This window comes from Harpia harpyja, chromosome 17 (genome assembly GCF_026419915.1).
Source record: "Harpia harpyja isolate bHarHar1 chromosome 17, bHarHar1 primary haplotype, whole genome shotgun sequence".
In the NCBI taxonomy this organism is placed as follows: Eukaryota; Metazoa; Chordata; class Aves; order Accipitriformes; family Accipitridae; genus Harpia; species Harpia harpyja.
The window spans coordinates 7,707,541-7,720,447 of record NC_068956.1 but is presented as its reverse complement, the minus strand read 5'-3'; the positions used below and the strand labels follow the sequence as shown (position 1 = coordinate 7,720,447).

Below are 12,907 nucleotides of genomic sequence, written 5' to 3'. Positions count from 1 at the left end.
GTGCAGTGGCTGTTGATTCTAAACTTATCTAATCATTTTTTCATCTGTAAATCAACAACAGGCTGTAAGAAGGCAGTTCTTGGATGCCAGATGATTCCTGAAAAGCTTTTCTTTGTACATGTAGTAGCAATTACTGAAGTATCTACTTTTACCCTCAGAAATCTAGCACAAGTACTTTAAGCTCAGGAGGAATCTCGTAAATCAACAGGAAAAACCCCTTCATCATGCTTAAGCTCAGTCTCCTCCAAAGCTTGGCAATTTTATACTGAAGTTTCAATGGCTGCTCCCATTCACCAAACTTTTTAAAGGACTGTACTTCTCTGATGCTTAACTCTTCAAAAGGCTGCCACGTTCCATAGCCTGTGGCTTAAATACCATGATCTGCCATCATTTCCTAAGAGTATCAATAGCGACCACATGTAGCCTGAAAAATTTGACTATGGATCTGGACCTAGAAGGACAAAGCAAAGCATGTATCTGTTTCAAGACAACCAAATATATGATCTTACAAAATCAGATTTTAAAACTTTGAGCCAAAAAGACAAAAAGGAAGATATGAATTTGCATAAGAAACACTAAAAACCCCCTATGTACGTATATAGCACAGCATTTAGCTGGTGCTGGGTTTGTTTACTTTCCTCATTAATTATGAGCTGATAGCTGAATTCCAATGAATTAAAAAGGATAATAGTAGAAATTTTTTAGCCTCTCATTTCAGTTACTGAATTCAAATTAAGCTCATTCACCTTCGCCAACAAATAAATTATAAATAATAAAATTTGCTATGTTTCATATCTATTCTCTCACTTTCTGCTTTTCTTTCTGTATTTCTTTTCCTCAACAGAAAGATTTAGTGACAAAGAGGATGTGGGCTCCCAAAAGAGTTAGCAGCATTTCCTACTGCTCTGTCCTCCCCTGAAGTCTCATACTTTGCCTTTAGTGTCATGGGCTTTCTGATAACATTCCAAACAGAGATATAGGGTCTGTGATACAAAACAAACAGGTAGTACTGAAAAAAAAAACCAACTTCAGGAAGTTCCTGGGAAATATTCTAGGAGGCATCAGAAAGACAGACTGGGATAAAGAAATTAAAAAATAATGAAAATCAGAAACACCAGAGTATGCACAGATAAAAGATCATGTCAAAGAGCTATACAATTTCTTCTGAACAAATCATTTGTGATTGCTTTCCTGTGGTTGTATACACTGCTCAAGTGTGACTTTTAATTGCTTTCAGCCAACTACTTCTAGTCCTACATTCAACCCATTAACCCCATATTAAATTTTACCTCACTTCATTTAATATAACTTCTCTTATATATCTCAATTAAAAATGCTATGCTACTTTAGTAGGGGCTGGATGGGGAAATCACAGACTGTAAGGTAAAGAAGAAAACCGGGCATCCAATGAACCCCACATCCACTGGCAAATCTGTTTACAGAGCTTTGCTTTCTCTCACCCTCTTTTCTGTTGGCTTTTCTATCAGCAGATAATGATACTTATTTTCAATTATTAGAACCTATATGGACCTTAATTTATTTCTGGTGCTGCCTAAACCATAGTTATTTACTTTGATTAAGCTCTCTGGCTAAAAAATAACAATGCTTGTACTCAGTGAAGGACAGCAAAATCACTACATCCCAAAGAAAGGAAAACAGCAAACTTGAATCAAACTTGGCATTACAGCTACAGATTTGCAACATATGGTAATTTGCCTCTAGTTCTCTTGCACATGCTGACCAAAATAATCCATTGAAACAGAAATATCCTGAGTTGTAAGAATACCAAAAAAAATGCTAAATCCCAGACTTTTTACATGGGTCCCTGGCTGTAAAGAGTTTATCCATGAAGTGAAAATTTCAGTCTCTGAAAACAAGCACATTTCTGAACCCACATTTATTTTTTCCTTAGTGCCTAATGTAGAAACAAGCTACCTTTGTAATTAGTATATATGATTTGAACTAACGGTGCCTAGCACAATGCTGCAGGCGCTCCTGCACTACAAACACATTATAGTAATATGTAAAATACATAGCCTCTCTGACAGACTTCTCAGTGTTGGACACAGACAATTGTGTGGGTTTGACTGCAAAAAAATTTATGCTAAGAAAAGCGACTGAGGCTTTTGGGGTTTTCTGCTTGAGAGGTTTGGGGCATTGTTTGGAACGATGCTGGAATAAAAGAACAGTTTTTGCATTTATGGTTTGGGAAGTGATATTTAGATATGCAGCTAAGACATCAAAGATTCCTGCAGTGAAGCACCAGGGCATATCAGCTTAGTGAGATAGACCACATCCAGAATTCATGAACTAGCAGAAAACCAGGCTCATCGTTGCACACAGAGCAATACCGTATGGAAGAACTGAGCTAGTCCAGATGCAGCACTGATACATTAGCTTGGCTCAGTGTGCAAGCTAATAAGCCTCAGTTCTCAGAGGGGCTTAGCAGGTTGAATCTGATACTGGGGTAATTGAGCTTTGCTGCAGCTCAAACCAGTAAGTTGTTCAGGACCCCATGTTAGCCCTTTATATGTATGCCTGAATTGACTTGCAGTTGCTGGCTTGGATTTTTTGCACCATTGTTCCCCACGCTTTGGGTTCCCGGCTTACCTCAAGCAAAGTAAGCTTGGATCTATCCCTACATGTCCAATGACTGTAGGTTTCATAAAATGCAAATTCAGGGAGCTGACAAAAGCTCTTGACAACAAAGTCATTTTGTGTTTGGTTTGGAAAAACCTACTGCAGGTGGAATAGCTCCAGAAGTAAACGCAAAGCCAGAGAGGTCAGAGAAGGTTAGAGATACATTGAAAACCATGACACTTCCAACCTGACCTTGCCCAACAGCAAGATTACTGGTAACAGCGATCCATATCCCTTTGGTCCTTGCTCGTTGTGGCAGCAGCACCAGTTAGTGCTTCGTGTGGTCGCTGCCCACTAGAATGAGACCATCCATGCTAACATTTAAGTTTTCCCTTCCTTCTCTGCTACCTTCCCCCTTCATGCTGAGGGCATAATGACAAAATGCAGAATTTAGCCTTAATTGGATCTCTGCAATGTTATCACCTGAATTAGCTCCCCCATGAATAATTATCACTGCCTGGAGGCTGACAAATTGCTTCCCTCTACTTCATGACTGTCAGGAATTTCAAAGTATATGCTGAGCATGGGGGGGGGGGGGGGGAAATGAAAATGAAAAGTCTAGAGAAGCATAATTATTAAGATTATTAAAATATTCAGCACGGATTCCCATAGTCTCCCTGAGTCCCAAAAGGCATGAGTGACAGCCAGAACTTTGCTAGGGGCAATTGGGCAACCCCCAGCCTTTCATCCAGCAATGACTACGGCAATAGACTTGCACAGTCAAGGCAAAACTATAACCACTGCTGCCGCCTGGCTCACGGTTAGGCAGTTCCTATGTTATTCACTACCCCATTTAAGCTATGTACATCAGCTTGTTTAGCATTTCCTCTGCATCTTTGATCTTGCTAGGTAGATGGGAAATTCTTTGTAGCGTAGACTGATAGAAGGGTAAACATATACAAGGGGATAGCAGCAGATTGCCATGCATTTAGAATAGCATATAATAGTCCTCACTTTGTAAGAACAAGGTCTTGGGGGAAAAGTGCTCTGTATGAGAACAATCATTCCATGTCTGGGCAAGACCTCACAAAGAAGCGCAATGCGTCACTACACCACAATATCCATCTCAGTTATCAAAAGAGCTGACAACTGGTAAGAAATCTTCATCTCATAAAACCAAATCACTATAAAAGTATAATGCTCTTTGCAAATGGCTTGAAACGATTGGATTAAGCAATAGGGCTTTATCCAATTTTCACATTAATGATGCTGAGCTTGTAAGATTGATGCATTTCTCAGTTCAATTCAATGCAGTTTCTCAAACTTCTTTCCCCCTTGCTGAACCCACAGCACACAAGTCGGGCTTAGACAAGGTAGCTGCCGACATGTTCCCAGGAGAAAGCTCTCTCCGCTTACCTGACATACAGGGACCTCTTCTGATTAGTCCTCAGGGAGCCAGACCCAGAACTCATGCTGTGATTCATCATCTGCTCACGCAGGTCATGGATTTTTGCCTCAAACCGAGCGTACTCTAAGGAGATAAAAACCCCAGAGAATAAAGATATTTTAGTTTTCTTGACCTATATAATCATTAGGGCTGCTAAATGCAAATTAATATTAAATTAACAAATGTAAGGCATGTCCTGAAAATTGAGGTCTAATAGAACCTTGCATTAATATATCTTTGGTAAATATATGCCCTCTTTATTGTGGTACCTGAACATTTCAGCACTGATTATCTGAAAACTCAAATAGCTAGACCCTCTCTCCTGCAGTTGCAGGAAAGGAAAGAAGGTTTAAAGTGTGTTACCAAATATCTTTCAGTCTGCAAAAAAGATGTTGAAAGCAGTTTTCCACCACATCATTCCTCCTTCCAAACAATGAGATATCTTGTTAGGGGCAGCGGGATGATGCACTGAAGTTACTAATGAGTCAAGCATTTAGTGTAAAATCCCACCAAACTGAAGGAGATATACCAAAGTCTAATTATCCCTGAAGCAGCTGTGAAAATGTTGTATGAGCAATAAGCCACCTTATTTACTCAGCCCACTGAGGATTGGGCTCTGTTTCTTTTAAATAGGTGGAGCTGTAGCTCGGTCTTAGAGAGAGTGATCGCAGAAACTCCAGACCTGTTTGAGCTGCATAAGAATGCACAAAACCACCTCCCACACCTTGTTCTCCTCCATTGCTCTGCTGGTAGCTTTGTAGAACATTATGACCTGCTGACCAGCAACATGGGACCAGCGCTGGGGCAAGGATTCAGCCAGAAGTGTATAATTTGGTGAGGTTCCTCTCTGAAAGGACACATCCCTCGTACAGCCTGGTCAACGGTCCCTCCTGCTGGCACGTTCCCCTTGCTCGTTGTGTGACCTAAGGGACTGAGTTTTGGTTTGCGAGAGGAAAAGTTGAAGTTTTGGAGACAATAACTAATTCCTTGAAACCAACAACCTAAAGGCAATGCTCCAGCAACAGAGTCATAATTCAGCCTAAACCCAGGAAATCTACCAACGCGAGCGAGAAGACTAACTTGAGGGGGTGTACAAAATCCATTTCAGTGAGTCAGTGACACTTTGGAGAGTAAGATGTTGCAGACTGATGCCAGTAAAGAGACAAAGTTGTTCCCTGCACCTCAATATTTTATTTCACTGCTTGCTTCAAAAGGAGGGTCTAATTTCCCCACAGCAAGTCTGGAGCAGAAGTGAAACCAGCAAGCAAGGTTTCCTCCCTTAAAGGATGGAGGTACATCCCACCAGATCACACCACCTATCAGTTTAAGCAAGTAAACCTTTACTGTGCATTTATAACCTATTGGTCTGCTCCCTGTTTGGCGGTGTTTGAGCTACGTGAGAATGCTGTAAGACAGCAATATTCTCATTTTCTCCTAGCAGAAATCTCAGCCTTATTTTTGTTTGATCATTTGCTGTTCACACTGGCTCAGTTCCCAGAATGTCTAGATGCTTTGCAACAACAACTAATTCATTTTATTCAGTGCCCTTTAACTTTTCATTGGATAATAACATCTGACCTTTCCAAGATCCCACATTTTGCATAGACACTAGCTTAGCAGAATGGTTTGATTTGGGCTTTTGTGTTTGGTTTTTTCCCTTCTTCTTCTTCTCCTTACTTGATGCATTTTAACTCCCTTTCCTTTGAGCTTCTTTGGCATTACCTACTGAGTCTGTTAAGTGACAGTGGCTACTTTGCCAATCAGCTGGGAACCACTGCTGTAGTATGACTCTTCAGTCTTCCCACATACCTATGACTTCACTGACTGCAGCTGAAATTCTGTATGTCAGGAGAAGAGACACTCCTACATGCAGACTGTATTTCAGATTTATTCTGTAGCTTGTTTCTTGCTCATTTCTTTCACCTAGAGTACATCTTTAAACTTCTCAGTGATTTAAAAGCCCAAATCCTCAGCGGAACTAAGGCTCCTACAAACCTGTGTCATTTTTTATCATGGAGTTTAGTTTTGAAGTGTTTATCCCAGTGTAGGATTTAAGTTTGTTCTATGTGAGTCATTTGTTCTATTCCCCTGCTCTAGAATTTATTTAGTAAATAAGCATCTTCCAGGCAAGGCTTTGTTTAACTTATATTTCATTAGAACAAATTTAACATTTCTTCTTGCAAATAGGAAAGGTGATCTTAAAAAGAAAAAGCTTGCATTTCTCTTCCTCATAGTGTCGGCCCTCTGCATACAGACAGAATACTACAATTTCAAGGGTTGTTACTAGGTCTCTGTCATGTGTGGTGGATACACTGAAGAAGACAGTAAACGTACAGTGTAATTCAGCTTCTTTGATGTTTTACATCTGGGCGAGGCCAAAGATATGAATGATTTACATCAGAGCAGCTGTAATGGCAGCTTTCCCTTTAATAAGCAACCATAGCCCAGGCAGACTCTGTATGTGAGGTGTGGGAGTAACTCCCAGATTTAGACACCGATCTGGAGAGTGAGAAGAGAGGATTGAAAATCTGACTCTCTCTAGCACAGCATCCAGCTATTTGCAACCTGAACACCAGCTCATGACATACTCGAATGACTACAGCTTGGTCCGATGATGGTATTATAGCTTGTGTTCTGACTTCAGAGCACACTTGTAATTTAACTGATTTTAACTGACTCTAAATTTAATAACCTCTCTCTTTCTGGGAGACATTTTGAAGCCACAACACATCTTAAAAATTGTCTAATAAGCGTGTGATGGAACTTCAGGGTTCAAGCTCCTGCTCCCTGCATGATATTAAAAAATACTGAAGTACTAATGATGGTTCTGTTACTTCATGTTCTTGACACGTTTTTTTCCTTTGGATTGAAATACATAGATAATTTTAAAATAACCAAATTTATGGGTCTGTATTTTCCCACAGTACCTCCTTCATATTTATGCATCAAAAAATACTGAAATGTAAACCCGTCCCTTGCTCCTGACAAATGCCTGGACCAAAAATTGCAAGGCCATCAATGCAGGTAGTATTTAACCCAGCTCAGATCAGCTTCTTTAATCTCAGTCCTCCTAGTTCTCTTACGGATGCCTAGATACTACAGTGATGGCTGCATTTGAAACATGAACAGAAAAAGAAAGAGTGATGCTCCATTTCTGCCATCAGAACTGCTACAGTATTCCTGCCCAGTGGGAAAAAGTCCTTTTTTCTTAACACTTCTTTATAGATGGGGTCATTCCAGAGGAGCTGTTTCCTAATAGCTTTGCATTTGTTAGGTGTGAATAAGTGGCAGTGCTGAAGTCCAGAAAAACACGTCATGCTTCCTTCAAATTCAGTACTGAATCTAAATAACACACTTTCAAGGCTCCTACACAATTAAAAGGACACTGAGGTTGTGACATGCTGACAAGAAATACAGTTAAAGCTGATTCACTAATTTCATGCCCTTTAAAGAAAGGGAGAACAAAGAACGTATTGCTGCTGGAGTGCATCATTAATGAAATTTGCCAAATTTGACTTACCAAAATCCATCTGCAAAGGTCCTACCTGTTGCCTGATTCACTGATGATCTAACAAACTAACTCTGGTAGCTTAAGAAACTGATAAAGTTATGCATTAGACTAAAAGGGAAATGGGTGAGCAAACTGTAACCTGTATTATTGCTGGAGTCAGACCAGATGATATAATGGTTTGTGCTGGCCTGTGGCTCTGGAAATGTTGCTGTAAGAAAGAGGGCACATGAGACGGAGGGAAATGTTTGTTCATACTCCGCGTTAGAGCTGGCTCAGGGCTCCGGGCAGTGTAGGTAGATGCCAAGGATACTGATACAACTCACTAATCCTGAAGAGGTGGAGCTAGTGCCACTGGATGTGGGAGAAGAGATTGCTGCCATGAGGAACGGCCCAGCTGCAGGGACAGCAAGACCATTTTTCAGGGCTCTGGCATTGGCATGTTGGGCTCTGCATGCTGCCCCAAGCAAGTGCCCATTTTCCCAAAGGTCTGTTTTCTAAATTTGGCTCTGCTCAACTCTCTGGGCAGTCAGGAAAGAGAAAAAAGAGTCAGCTTGAATTGCTACAGCGTGAATTGTCCCCAAGCCCAACCAAGGCCAAAACTGAGTGTATTTATTAAATTAGACACCAGTTTGAACAACTGACGTTTGCTTCATACAGGACTCATTAGCCTGAATATGCGGACAGGGAGCCAGTGTTTTTCCTTCTACCTTGTTCCAACAGCTTGGCAAGTGCTATATCTGGGTCTCACACATATTCTAACCTTTGAATATCGATGCAATCATTTGACTTTCCAAAGCACTTGCACATGTTGGAAGGACTGGATAGACCTTTGGGAGTAATCTTCAAACACCTTGAACCTTCTCCTTAGTTCACATACTGAGAAATCAAAGCAAGATAAATGGCCAGCCTCATTAAAAAAAACATCCCAAACCCCAAACCCTAACAGTAATACGCTTAAAATGAAACTTCAAGTTTAGCTGGCCAAGATCAAGACTATGATCTACAAAATCTTGCCTAATCCACTTTGGCATCTGTGGGTATGCAGACACCAACATTTTTCCTGCTGAAGTGATTTAGATACCTAAAATCCTGACACCCCTTCTACAGCTGTGCAGGTGGGTACCCATACAGTGGGGAGGAGTTGGTTTAACCCCCCCATCCCCCTTTTGAGTCTCCTGTTGACCAGCTTTGATGGCCCATGATCTGACTCAGTACGCAAGCTGTTGTTGAGTCCGATTGCTCGACACTTTAAGCCTCTCCACATGCTGTGGAGGAAAATATCATGAGTTTGTGAGACCCGCGGTGGATACATAGACATTAAGGAGTTGGGATGAGTGTTGTTGTGACTTAAGTCCTTTCATATACATGGAGCAAGGACTTTTTCAATTAAAATAAGCAGTATATTGAAATTTTATGTTCAAATTCTCCAGCTCACTTCAGAAATGGCCTGAAAGGCTATGATACTTGAGCATACAAGAAAGTTGTTGGAAGTCTTAGATGCATTTGAGAGACTAAAAATGAATGCAAGAAACCAAACCTCAAGAAATTTTTAGAAAATCATAGTGAAAATCAAATCCTTTCTAAATCTAAAAATAGCAGAGAGAGAGATTTTATATCTGACGGCTTGATGCTACTTTTTGGTCATATAAATAAAGAATAGCTATGATAAATGAATAAATATGCTGCAGCTTTTCTATGAGAAAGAGTTGCAGAATTTTACAAAGCTACATTACTGTTATTTTTCACTTTTAAGTTTATTATAAAGATTGTAGTTTTGATTGAATTTAGAGAACATCATAGCAAAAAAGCCCTGATCCTACAAGTAAAGTATAGTTAAGCAACTGAAATGCTGACATATTACACAGTAGTGAAAATAATAGCTTAGCGTCACAGTCCAAGCCTTTATTAGTTTGAATGCTTTTAGTGCTGGCACCTTTAGAGAGATAGCAATTCTTTCTGTCAGCAGGTATCAAAATTTGCTTTCCTGTGTAATTCAGGATCATCACTGTTTGCTTCTAGATGATAACAGATTTCCTAATTTGCTGCTTTTGTGCTTCTGAAATAATGCATCTCTAACCCACTTCAGCAAATGGTGATGCGCTGATGGCTATAACGCAAACGGGAGGTTGGAAAAGGCAGCATATATATCTTGGAGTCTGTCAGTGGGTGAAAGGAAAGTAAAACTCGAACTGTCCAATTTTAACAGACTACACTGCTTCAAACACAAAACAAAAAAACTAGGAAGGCATTAGTTAGAGACAGAATTTTATCATCTCAAAAAAGGTATGTTGAATAACTCTAGACACTATAATAAAGGAATAGCTGCCAGACCAGCTTCTCCATCAGTATCAATTTGGCATAATTTCAGTGGATCCAGGCCAGCTTCAACCTTCTGAGATTTTCTTCTGTTCTGTTTATGGGAACACAAATTGTATGCCACTATGGCAAGTCATGAACTTACTGTCTTGGACATCTGAGATAGTAATGTGCATGATACTATTATTATGGTAACATTATTTATGCTACTTACGTAAATCTTTTTTTTTCCCCTTCTGCCTCATCTTAGCAGATGTCTTGGCTGAATGGTTTAAGATTTAAAATAATAGAAGAACACATTTCTTCCTACAGTGAGTGTTTTCCATTTCTGCCCTTTGCCCACAGTGTTGTACAGTCACCACTATTTTACACATGGAGGTGAGAGGAAGGTGAGCAGACCAGCATCAAGACTTCAGAGGACTGATTTTTGCTTTTCCGCAGACTTACAGTGTGAACCCGGGTGAGTCACAAAGAGTAAGTCTCATCATCCTACGGCATCTCAGGCAGGGATATGGGTGCTGCATGAACATTGTGCCTTTGGCTATGCCTGCCAGGTGCCTAGCATCCCACAGCTCTGGAAGCCTTTGAAACTACTGTAATACACATATAAAGTGAAAGAGTATGCAAAAAGATGTGAACTGCTAATACTTTTGGCTAGTATTTTATGTCTTCTGTTTACAATTATGTTTGTTTAATATTTATTTTGAGTCTTTTTTTTTCTAAAAGTACCCTGACTACTGTTTTTAGACAATTAGGAGTTGAGGTTGCAAGCATTTGCATAACTGGTTAATGATGGTGAAAAATCTTTGTGGTCTGCAGTAATTTCATAAGAAATAAATACACAAGCAAACATACTATGGTTAGGTACAGTTCACTGTACCTTTGGTTCTTGTATCTTGTTCTGCCATGTCTGATGTTGGCCACTGCCAGGGACATAGTTCTGGACAAGGCTGGCTTTGGATCTTATATTGTATGGCAAATGCTACGCTTTTAATAAGTTCCAAAAATCAATTAGATTTAACATCAGCTAAATTCATCACTTGACAGGAAAAAATGCACACAGTTCTGATGCCATCAATAGGCAACGCAATAGTGTGCATAATTTATTGGAGAAAGTGTTGCTCAAAAGGCTTTGCTCCATTCATGATGCACTGAGCAACAGAACAAGTTATGCTGCTATTTCTTATCAGTCATATAACTCCCCTGAGCTCACTCAAAGGAAATGAAAAACACAGATTTCAATACTGGGGAAGGGAAGATACATTTACATTTTATTAGTTTTTATTAGTTTGAATATATCTGCTTGTTTTTATTGGAATATTTTCAACACACCTTTTCAGGAGCCTTTCAAAAATAACGACACAGGCATATTTACTGATTTTACTCATTACTTTGGCCTTTAAAACTTCAGCACAGCAGGACCATTAATGTCTTTGTTCTTTGATATTGGTTGGTTGTCTTCCTTTACCAATATACAGGTATTTAGACTTGAGCCTGTCTTCTAATTAAAATTTCACCCTGTATATTTGTTCTGTAGTTGGCCTCATTGCCTAAACATCACCACTAACTTTATTTTCATTTGCTTTATTACTGAATATAATGCTTCTTCCATCTGTTGCACCATTAGATACAGCCCTCATACTGTGTTAGTTGTGAATATAAATACACCTGAAAAGATATCTTCCTCCCACGATACGTTCAGGAGACTAATATCGTGCTCTATTCTTAGTCACGGGGAATATAATTCCAATACAAATTAGTCTCTAGAAGCTTTAGTTTCAGAGAATTCATGCCTCATAATGAAAGAGATGTACTAAAATAAATCAAGCTATTAGTGAGTGACAGGGACTATGTATCCCACTGAGGTGTTATTCTACCTGTTCCCTTAAAGCCTGTCCTTGGTTTATGAAGTGTCAGCCTGGACTTTCTCAGCTGGGAATTTCTTGCAGCTTCTTCCAGCCATTGAAGAAAACTGCAAGAAACTCAATAGCTTTTAAAAACAACACCTCCCAAGATTTTGGGAACCTTTTTTGTGCACTGAATTTTACTGTATTCTCAAAAATTTACACCCTTCCCCGCCCTTTATTTGAATTGATGTACCCCTGAACTTAACAGGACTATTTGTGGCACTTTTTCAAATTCCCCGAGGCTCACACCGAGCTAACAACTTGGACAATGTTGTGTGTACACATGCCCAAGGAGGGGCAAGGCAAATAAAGAGCAGAGAGTCAGATCTGAAACAACCATATCACAACACATGGTCTGCCTTGGCAGCACAGTGTGAAATCTTGGACAAGGTGGACACATTGCTTCACTCCTGGCATCCAACTTGCACAGCCACACTTGCCCAGCAGAGCAGCATATATCTCATTAACCTTGATAGCTTTGTAGGAGATACTGTTTTGTACAGTGAAGAAACGTTTCAAGATATCTCTGCTGTTTTAGGTACAAAATGACTCCGTCAAGGTGAAAAAAAGCTGCCCTGCATTGGAATCCTCTTTCTTCAACAAATATTTATGTGGGACACTGCAAAGTAACAAAGTAACAAAACCTACTTTCTATTAATAGCTAAGCTAATTCATTTAGCTATTTTGCCGCTTCAGGGTAGTGGTGGAAGATCTTATTTTCAGACATTTATTCAATTTCCACAATTCCCCATCCAAAATCATTGCCCCGGGGCAATTGTTACTTATTATTTTTGCTTCATTGCTTTTTCTTGCTTCTGCTTTTCATCAAGTGTAGTTCTATTTCTCAGGACTTGAGCATTTTGTACTGATCAGCCATATCTTCTTAATGCTGATGCTGGCTTAGCCTGCTTCCACCTCTTAAAGACATGAATTGACGTGAGGAAACAAAATACAGAGCTGACCGCTTCTAAAGTTTCCTTGGCATGGCAATACCGGGAAGCCATTTTGGTGGTCTTGCCTAACCCTGTATCTACATTGGGTAGATACTCCTCTTTTACAGACTCATGGTAAATGATTCCAACCTGCCTCCAGCTGTTTATAAATTTCCTTCTCCCCAAAGTCTCCTGAGTGCCCCACCTATGAGCT

General features: G+C 39.8%; 1 protein-coding gene across 34 annotated transcripts in view; it reads right to left on the bottom strand.

Moving 5' to 3' along the window:
* The window catches only part of DLG2 (discs large MAGUK scaffold protein 2), a 1,027,713-nt gene that overhangs the window by 97,037 nt on the left and 917,769 nt on the right, over nucleotides 1-12,907 (bottom strand). For all 34 annotated transcript variants that reach the window (XM_052812305.1, XM_052812308.1, XM_052812306.1 and 31 more), the window contains one exon: nucleotides 3,997-4,111. In XM_052812305.1, coding sequence (XP_052668265.1) covers nucleotides 3,997-4,111 — 115 coding nt within the window. The remainder of the gene's footprint in view (nucleotides 1-3,996; nucleotides 4,112-12,907) is intronic.